The sequence below is a fragment of the Narcine bancroftii genome, chromosome 4 (assembly GCF_036971445.1).
Source record: "Narcine bancroftii isolate sNarBan1 chromosome 4, sNarBan1.hap1, whole genome shotgun sequence".
NCBI classification, from domain to species: Eukaryota; Metazoa; Chordata; class Chondrichthyes; order Torpediniformes; family Narcinidae; genus Narcine; species Narcine bancroftii.
Genome location: NC_091472.1, coordinates 293,928,397 through 293,951,538, shown reverse-complemented (window position 1 = coordinate 293,951,538; position 23,142 = coordinate 293,928,397). Strand labels below are relative to the sequence as shown.

Here is a 23,142-nt window from a genome sequence, read left to right as displayed (position 1 = left end):
TGGTAAATCTGTGGAATTTATTGCTGCAGGCAGTTGTGGAGGCCAAATCCTTGGGTATATTTAAGGCAGGAATTAATAGGTTCTTGATTAGCCATGGCATCCGAAGTAATGGGGAGATGGTCAGGTAGTGGGGGTGAGTAGAAAAATGGATCAGCTCATGATTAAATGGCAGGGCGACATGACGGGCTGAATAGCCTATACCTGCTCTTATGTCTTATGATCTCATTATATGTTGGCACAAGTAAATGCAACTACAATATGAAATCAGTATTCTGGTAAACAGAAAGATTACATTAAGTATTACCTTTTGGAGGCAGTTGAGCTGTGATATTCATATTACACAAATAGCCCTGGCAACACACAACAGTCTGATCTGCTGATGGTGGAGTTTTGCATGTCAGCTTGCTCTGTTCATATACTTCAAAACATCCTTTTTGGTAAACAGGATGCCCATCATTTATGCTCAGTGAAGCAAAGCACTGCTGTCCAATACACTGGTCCTCTCCTCCACAAAACATCCCTTCACACACACATTTATAGTGACTGGTCTTGCGCTTTTCTTCCTTATCTATGAAACAAAATTCAACAAAGTGAGCTACCAGGAGACTTCAAGCTGTGATCATATAAACCCACAGAGAATTTAGGGATACAATAACTTATAAACCAAGAGCATAAAACACAAGATGGATGGAAACTAAACTTTTCCCATTTGACATGCACCTGATGCAAAAGAATCTCAATGAACCACGAGGACAATTTTCAATGCCAATACACCTGAGTGTAAATTATTTGTTTGTTTCTTTTAATCTTTATGTGAAAATAATGTCCATCTGCCATATTAATCCCCACCATTACACATCTTTAACTACTTTTCATCAAGATAATTATTGGACTTTTTACAGAATGTTAAAAAAACTGATTCAATTTTCTGAGTGAATTTTAATTTTCTAATTTTTTTTTACCCTAAACTGCAACTTTGATTAAAAATGAAGAACTGGTGTAAACTCAAGCATTTTATGTTAGATAGCTGAAATAAAATTTCATCCAGTCTAGCTCAATACAACACCTTTGCTGAAGTTCAACTGCCCATTTCATTGCAATAGTTTGATATTTCCTCCATTTATCTGCAAGTGATTTAGCCCATTAATATAAAATGGAAAACAGGAAATTCAAGCTTCACAGCCAGATATTTGAGAAAAAAAAATTGACAAAGTTTGCAAGGAGGCATTAGGGAATAAAACTATACAAAAATACTTGCTTTTCATTCATACTTTAAATTAACATCTAATTGCTGTCAGGTACATGCACAGGATTCCTGTATGGTCTTTGAAGGACAAGATAATTGTCCATGATTCCCTGGGACAAAATTTATCCCTTAATCTATACTGCAAATCCACCGATCTATTCATAAATCTTGATTGGCAAATGTCACCTACAAGTCAAGCTATGTATTACAACCCCAGTTCTTACATTCCCTTCCCACCCTCTTAGATCCTAGTTCCTTTCTACTCACCTGGTTCATTGGTAAATTTGTAATATTGAATAAAATCTAAAAAAAGTGAATTAAAACATTAGTAAAAAGTAATTGTCCAGAAGGTCTACCAATCCAGCAAAATCCCAAGCATGCCTCATTATCAGAGCTTTACCATTTTACCACTACAAATTATTCACTTATTAAATTTGCATTTCATACTTAACAATATTGATAACACCTCAAAGTAATTCCTTGGTATAAAGTGCATTAGAACATTTTTAACTGCATAAATACAAATTCAAGTCTTTCTTTTCTAAAGTTTTAACCCAAAAATGATGCAACATTCCAAACAAACCATTGTACATGGGAAACAGTGTCTCACGAATTTGAGGTTTTTTTTAAATGAGCTAACCAAGAAGAAAACACGTCAGCACCTCTACTTCCTCAGGAGTTTGTAGAGGTTTGTTTTATGACATCAGAAACCCTGGTAAATTCCTACAGATGTGTGGTGGAAAGTGTGCTGACCGATCTGCATCACAGTCTGCAATGGAGACACCAATACACCTGAGTGTAAAGCTCTGCAACAAGTAGTGGACACAGTCCAGGAAATCACAGGCAAATCCCTCCCACCATCAAGGACATCTACAGGGAAAGCTGCCATTAAAGAGCAGCAATCATCAAGGATCCACACCATGAAGCACATGCTCTTATCTTGCTGCTACCATCAGGAAAGAGGTCTCGGTGCCACAAGACTCGCACCACCAGGTTCAGGAACAGCTGCTCCCCCTCCTCCATCAGACTCCTCAACAACAGACTCAAGCAGGGACTCATCTAAGGTCTCTTACTTATGCACTTTATTTGTTGCCCTCTCTGCATTGCAATCAGTTTGCTTATATTTCTTTGTTTACATGCATACATTGTGTACAGTTTTGTTTTGCACTACTAACAAGTAATAATTCAGCATTGCTCAAAGAAAAAAAATCTCTGGGTTGTATGTGATGTCACATATGTACTCTATAAATCTGAAATCTGAAGACCAAGGGTAGGAGTGTATAAATTGTCCAGGTTACATTCAGCAAGGCATTTAACAAAGTTCCACATGGTGTCCCAGATTCGCTGGTTCAGAAGGTCAGATCGCATGGGATCCAGGGCAAGCTGGCTAATTGGATACTAAATTGCCTTGATGGTAGGAAACTAGGGATTTCTACTCAGATTTATGATCTATGACAAGTGGTGTCCCACAGCAATCAGTACTGGGTCCACTTTTGTTTGCCATCTTGCTTAATGACCCGAGTGGCATTGTAGTTAATAAGTTTGCAGATGACACTAAAATTGATGTAGTGCCAGTGAAGGTCATCTAAAATTACTAGAAGATCCAGATGGACTGGGAAAGTGGGCCAAGGAATGGCAGATGCAAATTTAACTCTTATAATTGCACTATGGTTGGTTAAACCAGGCAGGACTTTGAATGAATGGCACGGCCCTGTGGGCTGCCGCAGAATCAAGAGCCTTGAGGATACAGGAGCATAGTTCCACAGAAGTAGCAAAGCAGAGTGGCTGTGAAGGTGTTTGGAATATTTGTCTTTATCAGTTAGTGAATTGAGTACAGGAGCAGGGGCATCACGTTACCACTGAATAAGTTGTTGCTGAGATTGCACTTGGAGTATGTTGTGTGCAGTTTTGGATGCCTAGCTATCGGAAAGATATCCTTAAGCTGGAAACAATGCAGAAAAGATTCTCAAGAATGTTACTGGAACTAGATAGCTCAGGGTCAGCGCCAGAACAAGTGTTAGAGAGGGTCATTATAGTGTTAAGGGCGGGGAGGGAGGCACAGTGGAACACTCATAAACTCACTCAGTGGAGGTGGTAGCTGCTGTTGAATGCTGGGACCTACCTGCCAATGAACGTTAACACCATTCACCTCTCCAATGTAGGTGAGGAGAGCACTGCTTTTATTGCGTCAAGTGTCACTACACACTACTGACACATGCTAGTAATACAGGAGGGAGGGGGGAGCAGGCCTTACAGTGACCATATGGGGCACAGCACCTCACCTGGGGGGCAATGCCCAGGTTACAAGGACCGGTTGGGACTTCTCCTTGGATTATTGAAGGTTAAGGTTGGGGGGGGGGGGGTTGGGAACTGTAAAGTTACAAAATAATGGGAGGCATCACCTTTTTTCCCCCTCCCCCCCCCCCCCAGTGTAGAACACAAAACTAGAGAGAACAGAATGAAGGTGAGAGAGGAAAGATTTAAAAGAGGCACAGTCTTCACAGAGGAGATGGATATAATGGAACCAGTTCCCAAAGGAAGTGGTAGGAGAGTAGGGGCAATTGTGACATTCAAAATATTTTTTTTTATCTTGGGATTTTTGTTCACTAGTCCAATTCTGTCTTTCAGCCCTCCATTTTAGATGCAGGTTATGAAGAATGGAATTGGCTAGAGATTAAAACCTTTAAAAGATTTTTCTTTTATTCAAAGTTTTGCATCTTTACAACAATTGATAATGGAATTTAATTGGCCAAATAGGCTTTTTTTTTGGTATTTCCAAATTAGGCATTTTATTAGACCTCCAGAATTTCAATGTCTTCCTGATCTGAATTTTACAGATGAACTTTTTGAACTACATTTTGCACATAAATTATCTTCTTTATATTATAAAATATTGAAATATAAAGACAGTTGCCTTAATTAAAATCAAAAGTGAATGGGAGAACGACGTTAATTTATCCTTCTCAGATGAAGATTGATCCATAATCTTAGGCCTTATCAACAATTCTTCTCTATGTCCAGACACAGTCCGATTCAATTTAAGGGGTGCATAGAGTACACTTTTCTAAAATTAAACTGTCTTGAATTTATCCTGATATCTATCCATTCTGTGCTAAATGCAAGATTTTTTGAAGCCTCTTTGAAACACAGGGATTGAGCATGTGCCAAATTAGGAAATTTGGACAGATGTTTTTAAAACCTTTTTGGATATTTTCAGGATATCTGTCTGTTAATAGCGATATTTGGTTTCTCCAAGGATGAGAATATAAACAAAGACAAGTCATAGCATTTTCTACATTGCTGGCCAGAAGAAAAATCCTGTTAAAATGGAAAGATTAGTTTCCACTGACCCACTTGCAATGGTCACAGACTAAAATGTGCTTTTTGAGTTTAGAGAAAATTAGACATAATGTCAAGAAAATTAAGATCACGTTTGATAAGACATGGGGTCCATTTATGCTTTATTACTACAATTTGAATAATTAAGGTACATGGATGCGGAAGAGTGGTATGCTTTGCTGAACCTCTGGAGGTTGCTGCTCGATTCCAAGGCTGCTAATATTATTAATTCAATCTTGTTTAAGAGGAAGGTTTAGAGTAATTGGTTTTCTTGTCAGTTATTTTTTTCTTTTCAGGACAATAAATATTTCTGGGTTTGATTGAGATTTCATGCACTATCATTAATGCATAATACAATAATCAATATTTATATATTGTATTCAGTTCTTTTGGAACCTATCATGTATATGTTCTCAATAAACTCAATAAAAATATTTTTAAAATAAAATAAAATACTTTTTGACAGGTATCTGGATAGGAAAGATTCAGAGAGATCCAAGCCAAATGCAAATAAATGTATCTAGCTTGGTTAGCAAGGACAAGTCAGTCTTAAAGGCCTGTTTCCATGCTATAGAACTCTATAACCAAGTATACATCAAGGAAAAAAATGCAGGTAATACCTTTTATCCTGCAAAAATCAAACTCTTCTATTTCCCTTCAGAAGTAATTGTTCGCTGCAATCCAAACCAAGACTTTGATTTACTCTGTAAACCAAGCCTTGTCACAATTTATCTCCAGTATCATTCACTTGTCATTGCTGAACTTGCTAATCCATGTCAATTCCTCATCAAGGAGCAGCGTGTTTCCAAGATTGCCTAGCATTTTGTCAATTCCTCATGGTCACGCCTCTCCCTTTAAATCCTCCAGCCTTATAAACAACCAAGAAATGTGCTGATCCAATTTTGCCCATTTGCATGCATTCTTTTTTATTTATATATATATATATATATATATATATACAGTCCACCACAATTATTAGCAAAAAGTGAACTCCATTCTTTCCTCTTGGTTTTCCATCAAAAATCTATGTTTGAATAGCTTTTTAAGTCATCCTCAACATCTGCTTATGCGCAAGTTCAAATATAGTTGCTATTAGTCAGAAATAAAAATAAAATGCTGGAAACAGTCACCACATCAGTCATATCTATGGAAAGAGAAATAACTAGCATTTCATTTTGTAAAAATTAGGAATGAGTAAAAAAAACTTAGATTGCTGTTTCAGAGAAAGTGAGACAGGACACCCTCTGATCAGGTGAGGCCAAGGCCATCATATGGACATGTGGTAGAGACTAGACACACAGGTAACTGGAAATGCTGGAATCTGAAGACAAACAATCTGCCTGAGAAACTCAGGGGTCAAACAACACAAGAGGAGGAAAGAATTGTTTTTTTTTTTAGGAGGAAAGAATTGTTGATGTTTCGAGGGATGCCTGATAAAGAGTTTCGAATCAAAACTGATGAAGGCGCAGAGCGGTGAGAGAATCAACAACACAGTTAGAGAGAAAAAGTAATAAAAGATATGAAATGGAAGGTAGTTTGTGAGAATATAAATAAAATGTAAAAGTTAAAAGTGCATGGCTGTATACTAATAGAGAGCGCAAGTTAATATCACCAATCAATTACTTACAACACATAGTTAGTCCTGATATTGACAGGAAAAGCCAATGACTTGCAGCTTTTGAATTCGATAAAGAATGGAAGGCTACAACATACTCAGATTTCTCACACTTGCACACTTGTTACAGCAACACAGAATGCCACAGACAAAAAGCTCAGAGTGGGAGTGGAATTGAGAATTTAAATGGCAGACAACGGGAAGCTCGGGTGATTGCTGTGCACTGAATTCAAGTGCTTCACAAAGTGATCCAAATGATGCTTGGTTTATCCAATCTCCTAGAAGCCACATGCTGTGATTTAGAGGGATCAAATACACGGTTAAGTGTGAGTTTTTTCACCATGTCCTTAATACACTTTTAATAACTGCAGTTAATTATTATGCCTTACCTTCACAGTGAGCACTTGGAAAGGCCAGTGTCATCAACACAGTAAAAATCATTCTGTCAGTTAACATCGTAAAACTAAAAAAAAAACAAATTACAAGGATAAATAATTTTAGCACTTTTATATAGCGATGATTCCCCCCCCCCCACTCAAAAAAGCCCAAGGAAGAAGAAATCAATCACAATCCACAAATATAGATATAGGCATCATATTTGTGCAGTCCAAACACTCCCTAGCTCCAGGGTATTTGTGAAACCACAATTCTACTTAACCTTTAAGTTGCATATTTCACAATGTGATTTTTTCCTCAAATTGGTTATGTGGCTCCATCCAACACTGTGTTTAGACAGCTGAAAGCTGGCCAAAGGCTTGAAAACAGTCAGCATTCAGATGGTTGTCACTTGACTGAGGAAGTGTTGAAAGAGAAACAGATTTTACAACATCAACCACAAAAGGCCTAAAAATGGAGCCAAGACTAGAACGTATTTAAACATATCCTCAAGTAACCACTTTGGAAAAAACAAAGCAAGATGAAGAAAGATCCATTTCATTGCTGGGTACAATCACCCTACTTGCCTTTATTAAAAAGGAAAAGTGGCAGTGTTCCCAAGGCCAAACTGTGGAAGCAGAGACAGTCAGCTCAGTGGTACATTCCATTCAAATTACACATCACTTGAGACTCAGTCACTGATGAGCTCCACAAACTAATACAAGAGGCAACCTTTATTGCCTGTGTCGGTTAGCTCTATATAAATGCATCCAGTGGGAATCTCAAGTTCTCACTCTCTACAACTAGATTTTCTGTTGCAGATACAAATCCTGAAAATTGAGTTGTTCAAGTGAAACATGATGTCAAAAGTCAAGGCAATTGTGCTTGCCTGGGCTACACGTGACTCAGTCTTTAGAAACTGTGGCCAACTCAGAATCTCAATTCTCAAAGCAAATTAGACTTTTGTTACTACTGTCTGGGGTTGAAGATGGGGAAGGGTGAACCTGGAGAGGCTGTAACCAAATGCAGCTTTTAGGTTTGCAATTTTTTTTTTAATTTTTAATTTCCCCGCCCGCAAAGAAGCATATTTCTATTCCTGTACTGCACCAACTCCTCAAAGATGAACCACAGCTTTAGACTCAGGAATTAGAACCATCATAAAGGACCCTAATCACCCAAGTCAAAACTTCTCACTGGTACCTTTGGGAAGAAGGTACAAAAGCCTGAAAACCAGCACCTTTAAGTTCAAGTTCTTCCCTCCCCCCCCATACCTATCAATCTCTTGAACTCCCTTTTGCTTCACTATTCATGAACTGCTCTGTGAGCACAGAGCCCTGTCTGCAAAATTGTACATCACTTCTTTTTGCACAGTTACTATTATCTATCTTATGCATTCATTGACCCTTTTAATTTAATTAGTTTATTATTATAACTTTTCTTTACAAGTACCTGTTCAGTTGCAGCAGGTAAAAATTTCAAGTATTTGCAAAGCTTTGCTTTTGTCACGATCTACTTTGCTATAAATGCAGTAGAACCTGCAAATGGAGGTCCACAGCAATGTGCATGAGGCAATAACAGATGTTGAACTTCTTTCACAAAAGCATAGTCAGCAATTGTTAATTAAACATAATGGCTGTAGCAACTATTTCCCTTTATAATTGCTTACAGGAATTCAAATATTGTTGTCTATGACTTATTCAAACAAATCTGTACTAAAGTTGAGTTGAGCTTTCCATGGTTTAATAAACATTATTATCAGTTGCTGAACATTGTTACAAGCCATTAAACTTTGTTAGACAATAATTAAATGATGCTTAAACAGCAATAAAAGTTCTCAGAACATTCTAAATTTCTTGCCATTTCCTAAAACAGGAAAAAAAACTAATATGTGTTATCTCTAAATAAGCCACAAATCCTTGGCTTAAAGATGTCGCTGAGTGGCACTCAAAAGAATATGTAAACAATCGCTACTCACAGACTACTTGCAATTCATTTTAACCCTTACAATGGCCATCTACACAATTACAACATTAGGGACATGCAATAGGAGAACAGAAATAAACAGACTGCTTCGAGTCGGTTTTTTAATGAAATAATAAGACATTGGTGCAGTACAGCCATTTGTAGAATGTCCTTTTTTTATTCTAGAAGAGACTTGGGATTACTTACTTGTGCAAATATAAAATAAAGCTATTAAAAGAAACATTGGTATGTTGCATGCCAAAACAGTGACAAGATCAAGATTCCACTGGGAACAAAATCATTCAGTCATAGGTAAATAATTCTCAGATCTACACAGTAAATGTGGGCATGCTGATTAAAATATCCTGGTACATACAACATGTGGCAGTTCAACAATGGTGTCTTAGTACTAAAAGCTATGCCAGCCAGAATAGTGATCCATTCATTTGAATGGCCTTCCCTTACCCTATCAACTGTAGAGCATTTCAGTGCTGGTCAATAAGGTAGACTGGTAGACCAAGCAAGAATGCTTATCATAATCTTTGGAGACATGAGTCATTTGGGAGCACATGAATAGTTAAGTGTACAACATCTACTATATGCATTTTCATAAACACATTATACATACCAATCAAAAATTATGTGGAAAAGGCAAGTTATTTTACTTTAAAGTTTAAACCATTAAAATAAATAAAATATTTTTTATATTTTACAACAATTTTAGCATCTTATTTTAAAGGCTAAATTTGTTTTAAAATGCACTATTGTTTAAAATCTGTTACAAAGGCTTGACAAGTTTCAACAGAAAGCAGGTTCTGCCTCAGTTGTTTCCTGTCAAACACCATTCTGGCATTCCAAATGCAAAAACTCAGTGGTTCATTCAAGGCCATCATCGTTAAGGTCTCAATGCACGATAGACATCCAACTGCAGAAATCAGCTGTTTCAATCTTGATTTTCAGCTTACATTGGACAAGGAAAATAGGGTCTGCAGGCACAAAACCAGAACTGGTTTCAATTCAACCCATTAAAAAAAATTTAATAAAGGCATCTTTTCATAACAGAAGCTACTAACGGATTATCAGTTTGTGTGGGAAGAAACTTGGGTTTATAATTTTAGCTATTGTCTATTCTGTAAATAGGATAGTTTTACCAGTTAATAAGAAGTAACCACTTCCAAAAACATTGAAGTATTAAAAGAAACAATGCAACAACTCCTATTATGAAAACAACTCTTGTAATCTGGAAGCAGTTTTAAAATACCCTGGCTATAAATTAGGTGCTGGAGGTTTGCCATTTTACATGGTGAGTAAAGCCATTTGAGACATGAATATGGAAAAAAAATTTTGAAAGTACATAACCCATACCGTATATTTTAGCATACAACCCCTCCGCCCTTTTTCAGCCTCATTTTAAGGATTTTATGGCATATCTGGCATTTAAGTTGATCCCCATTTTCTGGCTGCCTGAGGTGCCCCATTGACCGGCATACAAGTTGACCTCAAAACATCGCAATATCTAAGACTAAGATCATGCAGGTTGATCTGCTGGAGGTGATTACTATCATGGAGGGTCTATCGACACAATGCAACACGTGCCAAAAATATGAAGCGAGCTTTGAGTTTAAAGTGATAGAAATGGCCAAAAAAAACCCAACAACTGTGCTTCTGCAAAAAAAAATTGATGTATATGAGAAGTTGGTAAGAGATTGGAGGAAAAAAAAAGAGACTTTAAGAAAAATACCAAAAAGGCAATGTTTTTGAGAAAAGGAATTACTGGTTGGCCAGAGTTGGAAAATCACATTGCAGAATGGGAACGTTAATAGAGGCAAGATTGCTACAATCACCTGAAATTAAATAAGAACATTTGCACGACAGTGGGCCAAGTCACACCCAGACCTTAATGATGATTCTGAGGCTACAGTATATTGGTGCAACAGTTTCATGAACAGGAAAAATCTGGTATTATGCCAAAAACAAAAATTGCACTGAAACTACCAAAAGATCTTGATCATAAAGTTGAAAGTTTCCACCAGTTTATAATATATAACCAGAAACACCAGTTTGCATTGGCAAATATCAGAAAACTGGATGAAATCCCCATGAATTTTGACATGATAGGCAATAAAATGGAAAGATGTTAAAACTGCAAACCAGAAGTATAGGCCACGAAAGGACCAGGTTGACCGTGGTGTTATCGTGCATGACTGACAAGACAAAGTTAAGACCTATGGTAATTTTCAAATGCAAAATTAAACTGTATTTTTGTACATTTGCATGAAAAAAATGGTGAAGAACTATGGATAGACAATGTCTGGAACAGGCGGCCAAAGCAAAGAACAGAGTTTGCTGGACTAGTATACGTTTTGTAGACACTTGACTGACAACACAAGAGGTAGATTAGCATTACATAATACTTAAGTGTCAGTTATCCCGGGTGATTTGACATCTATATTGTAACCTCCTGATGTCTGCTTGAATTCAAAGACCATGTGGACAAGGAATGGAATATATGGATGTCGAGTGCAGAAAAGCAAATTGAATTTCAATGCAAATTCTCAGCCAATCACAACTTGCACCTCTCATCAAACTGCTCCATGGAAGATGCTCCATGTCCCATTCAGACTTAACCTAGCTTTTTACAGAATAGAGTGTAACCAGTGAAATAATTTTCTACCACTCAGAGCGCTTCTCTTGAAGGCAGTTCAACATTCAGGAAGAAATGTTGTCAGCAAAGCTACATACTTAAAAATCCTCTTTCCACCTTAAATATTAAGCAATATGCCACATCAAACAGAAGATGGAAATTAAGTCAAAGCTTTTTCAAAAATTAGCATGAAGCTGCTCATTCCTTTTGCTGCACGACTTCAAATTATTCTTCAAAAAGCAGTCAAGCAAGCCCTTCAATAGCACAAGCTGCATCCAGTCACTTCACTTATTTCCATTTGTTCCAAAAGCTAAGTCAACAAGAATAAATCAAATTGCTAACCGGGAATGATGTAGATCTAGTATTGATAAATGGTCTCAACTCAAATAGGAGGCACAGCTAGCATAGCAGTTAGCGCAACGCTGTTACAGGGGTTTGAATCCCACACAGTCTAAGGAGTTTGTACGTTCTCCCCGTCTCTGTGTGGGTTTTCTCTGGGGGCTCCAGTTTCCTCCCACCATTTGAAACGTTATAGATTAATTAGGTGTAATTGGGCAATACGGGCTCATCGGCCAAAATGGCCCATTACTGTGCTGTATATCTATTAAAAGAAATAGAGTTTAGATTTGGACCTCAACTGAAAGAGATACATTAGTTTCTTATCACAAATAGGGACTTCAACCCCAGGACTTGAGGGAGGAGTCACGTGATGGAGTAGTGGCCGGTAGGAGAATACTGGCCCTCTCCAGAAAAGAAGAAAAAAAGTGAAGGAAAAGCAAAGCCCCAGATACACAAAACGCAACAAATAAAAGATAAAGGTTTGGAGAAAAGAAAGTAAATGGCACCTAAGAAAGAAAAACCAAAAACGGGAAAAAAAGGAAAGTTGCCGGAAGAGAAAGGAGAAGGCCTAATCTGCACGAAGAAGCAGGGACTCGCCGTGGACAGAGGAGCCCACTCCCCGAGGTTAGTGGAGACCCCGCAGGGTCGCGATCTCCCGACCGCGGGTCTGCAAAAATGGCTCAGTGAGCCAAACAGATGTGCACAATGCACACAAGGAAAAGGAGAACACCGACGGGAGGGGGGACCAGCTGTGGAGTGAACCTACACAGCACGAACAGCTGAGAGACCGAGAGCAGGGCTCCAAGCTGGAAGAAAAGGAAGGCAATGGGAAAGGTAGGGATGAGAAAGAAAAACAGAAGCAGGAGGCCCAACAGATAACTAGCCCAGAAGAAGAGGACCAACATCAAGAAGCCATGGAAAAAAAAACCAACAAACTGAGGCAAGCATCTCAACAAGAAAGTGGAATATATGGATTGATAAAAATTGATAAAACCATTTGAAATAGAGGAAATACAGGATATATTAAAAAAGCTACCGAACAATAAAACGCCTGGAAAGGATGGACTCCCAATAGAATTCTATAAAACATTTAAAGAGTTATTAATTCCTCCTCTCCTGGAAGTAATGAACCAGATAGAAGAAACATAAAACTTGCCAGATTCATGTAAAACAGCAATAATTACAGACGGGGAAAGATCCACCAACACCAGCATCGTATAGACCAATATCTCTACTTAATTCAGATTATAATATAATAGCAAAACTATTAGCAAACACATTGCCCGACTGTGTACCAAAAATAGTAAAACTAGATCAAACTGGATTTATTAAGAAAAGACGAACAACGGACAATGTCTGTAAGTTCATTAACTTAATCCATGCAGTACAGGGAAATAAGGCACCAACAGTGGCTGTTGCTTTAGACGCAGAATTATTTATTCAAAGTATTACAGAGGTTCAACCTACCAGAGAAATATATTAATTGGATTAAAGCATTATACAAGGGACCAATGGCGAAGGTGACAGTAAATGGATATATATCAAACCAATTTAAATTAAGCAGGTCAACTAGGCAGGGATGTCCACTATCTCCCTCACTGTTCGCTTTAGCAATAGAACCATTTGGCAGAATTGATAAGAAATGAAAATAAAATAAATGGATAAAAATAAAGGAGAAGGAATATAAAAGCAGTTTATTTGCAGATGACATCATAGTATACTTAACAAAACCAGAATTATCAATAAAAGAATTACATAAGAAATTGAAGGAATATGGAGAAATATCGGGGAACAAGATCAACGCAAATAAAAGTGAAGCGATGCCAATGAATAATGCGGATTACACAGAGTTTAGAAAAGAATCACCATTTAAATGGCAAACACAAGCAATCAGATACGTAGGTATTAGACTAGATAATAAGCTAGGCCATCTATACAAATTAAATTATCAGCCACTAATGAAGAAATTACTAGATGACTTAGATCATTGGAAAGATTTACCACTAACACTGATAGGAAGGGTAAATTGCATTAAAATGAATATCTTCCCAAGGATACAATACCTATTTCAATCGTTACCAATTCCCTTAACAGAGAAATTCTTCAATGAACTAAAGAGAATAATAAGGAAATTCTTATGGAAAGGGGGAGAAAACAGAGGATAGCGCTAGATAAATTAACAGAATGGTACAAACAAGGGAAAAATCAGATTGGACCAAGACAGAGCTAGATAAAATAGGGGAGAAGGTACCAGAACATGTACTTTATAAGTGGGATGAAAAACTGGTGCAATATAGAAGCTCACCAGTACTGCACCATTTACTCAACATTTGGAAGAAGATTCACATAGAAAGTAAAAAAACAAATTACCAACTATCAAAATTATTATTGACGCAAAATCAACTAATCCCTTTCACAATAGATTAATTTGGATTAATTAGATTAATTCTCCTTTAGAGAATGGGAAAGAAAAGGAATTAAAAGAATAGAAAATTGTTTTTTGGGAAATAATTTATTATCATTTGAACAGATGAAGTACAAATATGGAAGAACTCATGGTACAATGTTTGCATACCACCAACTGAAAACCTACTTAAAGGACAAATTGGGAAGGAAACTGAGATTACCAGAAGGAAGCAGCTTTGAATATGTGATTACAGACACAATGATAATTAAAAGATTTATAACAAACATGTACATCAAACTGCAAGAGAAAGAAAATGAAACATGGGAAAAGTTATGCTCCTGAACTATGAGAAATAATAAATATGAGGTTACATATGATACAATATAATTGGTTACACAGGCTGTATATCGTGCCCCAAAAGTTAAATAAGTGGGATCCAACATTATCAGATAGATGTTTTCGCTGCAAGGAGGAAATGGGAACAATTTGGGCATGTGAGAAAGTAGAAAAATTTTGGGAAGATCTAAATCAGATATTAAATAAAATCACAAAAAGCAACATACCAAAAAATCCAGAGATCTTTCTTCTAAGAAATATAAGAAGTAAAGAATTAGGCCTTAAACTGGGTGAAGCGCAAAAAAGATTTATGATAGCCTTAGCTGCAGCAAAAAAATGTATAATGTCAACTTGGAAATCAGAAGAGAGCCTGAGAGTACAGCAATGGTACATGGAAATGAATAAATGTATTCCATTGTAAAAAAATAACATATAATTTAAAAAATAAAGTCACATTATTTGAACAAATTTGGGAACCATACATTGAACACAACAGAGAGGGCCTACCACGGACCTCCACCCCCTAAAATGATAGAATGAGAAGAAAACAAAATGAACTGACCCAGTGTGTAAAAGTAGATGACACAATTTTCTTATTTAGTTTCATTGTGTGATGACATTGTTTAATGGGTTTATTGTATTGTATATGTTGAACGTTTAATGGGTTTGGAGGGGGTTGGGAAGGAGGGAGGGAAAAGGGGAGAAAATGACACTGTGTATATTCAAGAGGGAAATGTTTGTGTGTATTTTGATTAATATGGTTCATAGTGTGAAAATTTTTTAAAAATTTAAAAAAACCACAGGACTTGAAAAGAGAAACTCATTTCAAATCCCATTGAATTAAACAACTATTGTAGTACTTCCAACACCAGTATAATTCAAGATCTTCATTAGCAAAAAGGGTCAGTTACAAAAGAATAGATTGTGTTCAAGGCATTGGTTAACAGGAGCTCTTCTGTGCTCTTATACATGCCAAAAAATCATCTAATTTTATGTGTGACATCTCACACTGATATGCAGAAATTTCTGGTTAAGCAAGGTTAAATAATAGTAGTCCAAAGATATTGAGGCGGGCCTTAACTTTTTTTAAAAAAAACATCAATTTATCTGGGATTTGCCTCAACCACAGCAAACTACATCCACAGGGCATCTATACTGGTGATGCCTCAGTGTTAAGAAAGGTCAGCAGAATGTGCTCCCTTCGGTTTCACAGCTCTAATCAGGAAAAGTGCCCTCTGAACCTGATAAAAATACAAAATGCCCACTGAAATACGAGGAAAGAAAACCTCATCTTATTGAAAGTTTAAATATGTGCAAATATCTATGTGCACCAGCCCTACGTTTAATTTAATTCTGATTTACAACCAATCAACCTACAACCCTTGGACTTTTTTTTTAAATGAGTGGGAGGAAATCCACACAGACAATGAGGAGAAATTAATTTCCTTATTGACAGTGCTGGATTCGAACCCAGATCATTGCGCTAACCCTGCCGCCCAAAAAAATAAATAAGAGTTCTGGTCTTGCTGAAATTTTTTTTTTTTTAATTAGTTCAAAACATTCACTTTAGATGACAGCTGGCAATCATGAGGACAAAGCCTTACTCAGTGTTAAGGCCCTCCCAGGAGTAAAGGGTCAGAATCATCAAACCATGAGTGAGGACTATACCCAACAAAATTGGAAAAAAACCAGGACAGTCGACTGGTGAACACAGGGGGTAGGGAATCACAGAACATCTGGCCCTTCAGCTTCTGTTGTCAATAAACAATACCATTCCTGTACTTCATCCAGCCATCTTCTCAACAAGATTCCAAAACTAAAGCAGACTCCAACCACCTACATTAATTACATCTCTCTATAGCATCAAACCCCGCCCCTACCTCAAATGATCCCATACAGAAGCCTTTAGTCACCCTTCGTTACCTTAAAGACCCCCTCTCATCTTGTACCCCTGATAACTCACTCAGGACTCTGCTACATCCCACTTCCATGCTCACCCTATTTCGCTAATGATTTCTGGCCCACTGATTATAACATTTTAATTTTAATATTTTAATTTTAATATTCTCATCTTTAATAAAAAAACCTCAATAGATTCAGTCATTTCCATCAAGTTGTAAGCCATTCTTACATAATTTGTATCAATTTTTGGGGCATTTTCCTACATCAAAAGATACTACTTAAATAAAATTCTTCAAAATAAGTATAAACATATTGAAGTCAGGAGATCACACTAATTCACTTTACTCAGGAAAAATATATTTCAGGATGAGGACACAAAAAGTACAATTAAATCTAATATTATTATTTCATTGTCTAGCAGGTGCAAGATTCAAACCTACTACTCAACAATTACTATCCAACTTTCTGAAATGCAAAAAATTCAGGCTCTGTTGCAATGGGCCCCATGGTTGAGTGGAGACTTGCATTCATTTTCATTGAACTGAGGGGCTGGAGGTTCTAAGAAGAATTTGAATGCTTCACTTTTTAAACAAAAAATATTGGAAAAGATCATTTGGTATATGTGATTGGTACAAAATGAGGTTAGAGGGCCAAGCTCATTTCACCTGTCCAAAAATACACTACAAACTACTGACCTCACGTTCACAAATTATTCTATAATTTGTGTCACGAACAATGTTGTCTGGAAGTTTAGAACTATGATCTAAAGAGCTTCCTAAAATTTCCATTTATTAAATCATTCTGCGCAGATTTTTTGGACACATCACTGTTCCATTGACTTGTACATAATCCAATCTGAAAATACAGATTAAAGATTTTTTTTTTTAAAAAAGACAAAAACCAGTTATTTTTCAAATCACGCAAACTCCACTTTCAACCGCAAAATTGGTCAGGAAATGGTATTGTTTATCAGCAACAGAACTGAAAGGGCCAGATATTCCTGAACATTAGAACCTAGCACTGTTGGAGGAGGATTACCTGGCCATGAAAACCATTTTGAAATGAAGACTGCATAGTTTGTATACTATCAAGCTATAAAAATTTAAATGCACATTCAAAAACAAATTGTACAGACAAGTACAGTAGGCCTATTCACTCTTTTAGCAACAGTTCTATCTAACCACATTATGCTGTGAACACATTTTTCCCTTCCTCCTGAAAAAAGGCTACAATCAAATAATACGAAACCACAATTCTTCAGTATTCCACCCCCCACCCCGACTGCACACATCTAATCTTCAAACTCCAGAGCAAGCTAACAGCTTAGGACAATCATGTTTCACCTTAAAGTACTCATGCTGAAATTAAAATGAAACTAGTATTGTTCCTAACAAAATACGAGAAAGCAAAGCAGCAAGAAACATGGTGTTCATTGTTATGGTATTCCACATAATGACTGATATGGATGTTTCAATTTCTTGTCAAATTCCCCATATCCTCCATGCTACTGTATTCAATCTCAGAGTTAAATCTTTGGCTTGGCTTCGCGGACGAAGATTTATGGAGGGGGTAAAAAGTCCACGTCAGCTGCAGGCTCGTTTGTGGCTGACCAGTCCGATGCGGGACAGGCAGACACGATTGCAGCGGTTGCAAGGGAAAAAGAGTTAAATATAATCAACAAAAGGGTATCCACAACCTTCTAACTCAAAAGTTCAAAAGATTCAGTCCTCTGGAACAAAATTAAGCCTGAATGCAGGCTCAAAAATCTGACCACCAATTCGGTCCTCCTGTTCATAGTTGTAAAAGCCTAAATGTCATTTTGTGGGTGTGCATGTTCAGAGGAAAGAGAACAAATGAAAGAGGCAAAAACAAAAGCCTGCACTGGTGAATGTTTAACAAGAATCAAGCCCCAAAAACTTGCCTGCCTTCTGCTTTCCATGGATGCTGAGTAACCTGCTGAGTTCCTCCAGCAGGTTTGTGCATTGTACTAGTTCCCCAGCATCTGCAGACTTCCTGTTCACCCAAATTTCTCTGTATCTATAATTTCTGCTGTTTGCTCTCCATTTCAAGACTGGGTAATTCGGCAGAAGTGGATCAAATTTTGAACTGAAATAATTTCACTTAAATAATGGCAGCCAGGGAGGAGTCACGTGATGGAGTAGTGGCCGGACGGTGAACTCCAGCCCTCTCCAGAAAAGTCGGGAAAAACAAGAGAAAATACAAAGGCACAGAAATACAAGTTAAAGAAAAGTGAGTATAAAGGTGGAAAGAAGATGGAGACAAAAGGAGAAAAATCAAAATCAACGGAAAGAAGAGAGGAAGAGAAGACAACGGAGGAAAAAGGTGAAGGCCTTACCTGTCCGAAGAGGCCCGCTGTGGAGAGAGGGCCCCACTACCTCAGGTCGGTAGAAAAAGAACTACAACAATGGCTCACAGAGCCGAGTAAAAGTGCGCAACCGCGCATGCGCGACTCCTCGCGCATGCGCGATGCGCATGCAAAAAAACACACCGACGGGAGGGGGGACCAGCTGGGGAGTCGATCTCCACAGCCGGCAACGACAGCTGCAGAACACCTGCAGCAAGAAGAGACCACAGAAGACAATGGAAACAAGAAAGAAGAGGAGGAAAGGGCAGCAAAGAAACAACAGATGGTCAACCCAGAGGAAGAAGAAGAGGAAGAGTACAGTGAAATAGATAAAGGGAAAGGCAAGGTAAAGGATATACTTGCTCTTGTTAGAGGATACATGGAGTCATTTAAAGAATGGCAAACACAGGAATTCAATGATTTAAGAAGAAGAATAAACAACACAGAAGAGAAAATAAATAAAATGGATATGACCTTAACAGAAATGGGGAAAAAAATGGACAAGATGGAAGAACGGGCAATAGCAGCAGAAATGGAGGTAGAAGACTTAAAAAAGAAATTGGAGGAATCTAATAAAAAAACTAAAGAGACACAAGAATTACTAGCCCAAAAAATAGATATAATGGAAAATTATAACAGAAGAAATAACATAAAGATAGTGGGCCTTAAGGAAGATGAAGAAGGCAAGAATATGAGGGAGTTTATAAAAGAATGGATCCCTAAGGCCCTAGGATGTCCAGAACTACAGCAAGAAATGGAAATAGAAAGGGCACATAGAGCATTGGCCCCTAAACCACAACCACAACAAAAACCAAGATCTATTGTAGTAAAATTCCTAAGATATACTACAAGAGAAAAGGTACTGGAGAAGACAATGGAAAAAGTAAGAGAGGGCAACAAACCACTGGAGTATAAAGGGCAAAAAATCTTCATTTATCCAGATATAAGCTTTGAACTCCTAAAGAAGAGAAAAGAGTTCAATACAGCAAAAGCGATTTTATGGAAGAAAGGATATAAATTTACACTGAAGCATCCTGCGGTATTGAAAATATTTATTCCAGGACAACAAAACAGACTATTCTCGGATCCAGAAGAAGCACGAAAATTTGCAGAACAATTACAAAAATAGACTGAGGGATGAAGACGGGTAATGAGAGCAAAAATTATCACGATTGATATGTATGTGGGTAAAGACAAAAATAGACTGAGGGATGAAGACGGGTAAGGAGGGTAAAAATGACCACGATTGATATGTATGCGGGTAAAGAGGTATAAGAGTGAATAGAGACAATGGGCATATGTGAAAGTATCTGTAATTAGAGGAAAACATAGAGAGTATAGACAAGAATTAATAAGAGAAGGTAATGGAATAGAGAGAATAAGGAGGGAATTAAAAGAGTGACCTTTGTGACATATAAAAAGCGAAATCTTTTCTGGGGGGGGCTGGGTGGGGGAAAAGAGCGGCCACTGCAAAATCAGTTGACGCTTGCGAGTGGATTCGCAAATCCAAATGGAGAGGGGAGATGTGGTTGTCCGACAAGGGATAAAGGGCAACTCAGGAGGGGAAGGGGAGATTGGGGATAAAGAAGATAGAAATAGGAGAATAAGGAAAATGTTGGATGTTGTAGGAATGTTGTCTGGTAAAGAGTTGAAAATAAGAAAACAGAAATGGAAAAGGAGGAAAGGTAATGATGGAAAAATGGAAAGAGAAGATAAACAAAATATAAAATGGCTACGCTGAACTATATGACTCTAAATATTAATGGAATACATAACCAAATTAAAAGGAAGAAACTACTAAATTTACTGAAAAAGGAAAAAATAGATATAGCATTTGTCCAAGAAACACACTTAACTGAATTGGAGCACAAGAAATTAAAGAGAGATTGGGTAGGACATGTAACAGCAGCATCGTATAATTCAAAAGCAAGAGGAGTGGCTATATTAATTAGCAAAAATGTGCCATTTAAAATAGAAGAGGAAATAATAGATCCAGCAGGGAGATATGTTATGATAAAATGTCAGATATATTCAGAGCTTTGGAATCTACTTAATATATATTCACCTAACGAAGAAGATCAAAAGTTTATGCAAGATATCTTTTTGAAGGTAGCTAATACGCAAGGGAACATACTAATAGGAGGGGATTTCAATCTGAATTTGGATCCAAATATGGATAAAACGGGGAAAAAAATTAACAGGAAGAACAAAGTAACCAAATTTATAATTAAATCAATGCAAGAAATGAAACTTGTGGACATATGGAGGAAACAAAACCCAAAAGAAAAGGAATACTCACACTACTCGACTAGACATAAAACATACTCAAGGATAGACCTATTCCTGTTATCAGCCCACATTCAAGGGAGAGTTAGGAAAACGGAATATAAAGCTAGACTATTATCGGACCACTCACCCCTGTTATTGGCAATAGAGCTAGAGGACATCCCTCCAAGAATGTATAGATGGAGATTAAACCCCATGCTACTTAAAAGACAGGATTTTAGAGAATTTATTGAAAAACAATTAAAAATGTACTTTGAAGTAAATACGGAATCAGTGGAAGATAAGTTTATACTATGGGACGCAATGAAAGCATTCATTAGAGGGCAAATAATAAGTTATGCAACCAAGATGAAGAAGGACTATAATCAGGAAACAGAGCAGTTGGAAAGGGAAATAATAAACATAGAAAAAAAATTAGCAATAAAGGAAGATACAACCAAAAGAAGAGAATTGGCGGATAAAAAAATAAAATATGAAACATTACAAACATATAAGGTGGAGAAGAATATAATGAAGACAAAACAGAAATATTATGAACTAGGTGAAAAAACACACAAAATCTTAGCATGGCAGCTTAAGACAGAGCAAACTAAGAAAATGGTATTGGCAACAAGGAAAAAAGACAAACAAATTACATATAATCCAAAAGAAATTAAGGAAAACTTCAGAGAATTCTATGAACAATTATACCGAACCGAAAACGAAGGGAAAGAAGGGAAAATAGATGAATTTTTGACTAAAATTGAACTACCAAAACTACAAATAGAGGAACAAAATAAATTAACAGAACCATTTGGAACAGTAGAAATACAAGAGATAATAAAAAATTTACCAAATAATAAGACACCAGGAGAGGATGGACTCCCAATAGAATTCTACAAAACATTTAAAGACCTAATAATACCGCCCCTCCTGGATGTAATCAACCAGATTGATGAGACACAAAACTTACCAGATTCATGTAAAACAGCAATAATTACAGTGATACTAAAACAAGGGAAAGATCCACTCTCACCAGCGTCATATAGACCAATATCTCTGCTAAACACAGATTATAAGATAATAGCTAAACTATTAGCGAACAGATTAGCAGAACAGGTACCGAAAATGGTAAATTTAGACCAAACTGGATTTATCAAAAAAAGACGCACAACAGACAATATTTGTAAATTTATTAACTTAATTCATGCAGTAGAAGGAAATAAAGCACCGGCAGTAGCAGTTGCTTTAGACGCAGAGAAGGCCTTCGACAGAGTAGAATGGAATTACTTGTTCAAAGTATTGCAAAAATTCAGTTTACCGGAGAAGTATATTAATTGGATTAAAGCATTATATAAGGGACCGTTAGCGAAAGTGACAGTAAATGGACATGTATCAAAGCAATTTAACTTAAGCAGGTCAACGCGGCAGGGATGCCCACTATCACCATTATTGTTTGCGCTAGCTATAGAACCACTAGCAGAATCGATAAGAAGAGATAATAATATAAAAGGAATAAAAATAAAAGACAGGGAATATAAAATCAGTCTGTTTGCGGATGATGTGATAGTGTACTTAACAGAACCAGAACTATCAATAAAAGAACTATATAAGAAATTGAAGGAATATGGAGAAGTGTCGGGATACAAGATAAACGTAAATAAAAGTGAAGCAATGCCTATGAATAACGCGGATTTCTCAAAATTTAAGGAGGAATCCCCATTCAGATGGCAAACGCAGGCAATAAGATACCTAGGTGTGCAAATAAACAAAAATCTAGGCCAATTATATAAACTCAATTACAATCCACTAATGAAAAAATTACAGGACGATTTAGAGCATTGGAAAGAGCTACCACTAACACTGATAGGAAGGATAAACTGTATTAAAATGAACATTTTTCCAAGGATACTATACTTATTTCAGGCATTGCCAATACAACTGACAGAAAAATTCTTCAAAGAGTTAAAGAAAATAATAAGGAGATTTTTATGGAGAGGGGGGAAACCGAGGGTAGCACTAGATAAATTAACAGAATGGTATAAACAAGGAGGCTTACAATTGCCAAACTTCAAAAATTATTATAGAGCCGCACAATTAAGGTACCTATCAGATTTTTATCAAACAAGGGAAAAACCAGACTGGACGAGACTAGAATTAGATAAAATAGGGGAAAAGATACCTGAACACATATTATATAAATGGGACGAAAAATTGGTACAACATAGAACTTCTCCAGTATTACACCATCTCCTCAATATATGGAAGAAGATTCATGTAGAAAGAAATAAAATAAATTACCAAATACCAAAACTAATATTGACGCAAAATAAGCTACTCCCTTTTA

At 36.9% G+C, this 23,142-nt stretch overlaps 1 protein-coding gene across 5 annotated transcripts in view; it reads right to left on the bottom strand.

Moving 5' to 3' along the window:
• The window catches only part of LOC138762115 (activin receptor type-1-like), a 111,137-nt gene that overhangs the window by 41,161 nt on the left and 46,834 nt on the right, over positions 1-23,142 (bottom strand). For 3 of the 5 annotated variants that reach the window (XM_069935478.1, XM_069935480.1, XM_069935479.1), the window contains 3 exons: positions 6,590-6,663; positions 1,514-1,549; positions 305-568 (listed from right to left, as the gene is read on the bottom strand). In XM_069935478.1, the coding sequence (XP_069791579.1) occupies positions 305-568; positions 1,514-1,549; positions 6,590-6,663 (374 nt within the window). The remainder of the gene's footprint in view (positions 1-304; positions 569-1,513; positions 1,550-6,589; positions 6,664-23,142) is intronic. The other 2 variants (XM_069935481.1, XM_069935482.1) reach the window with 1 other exon arrangement.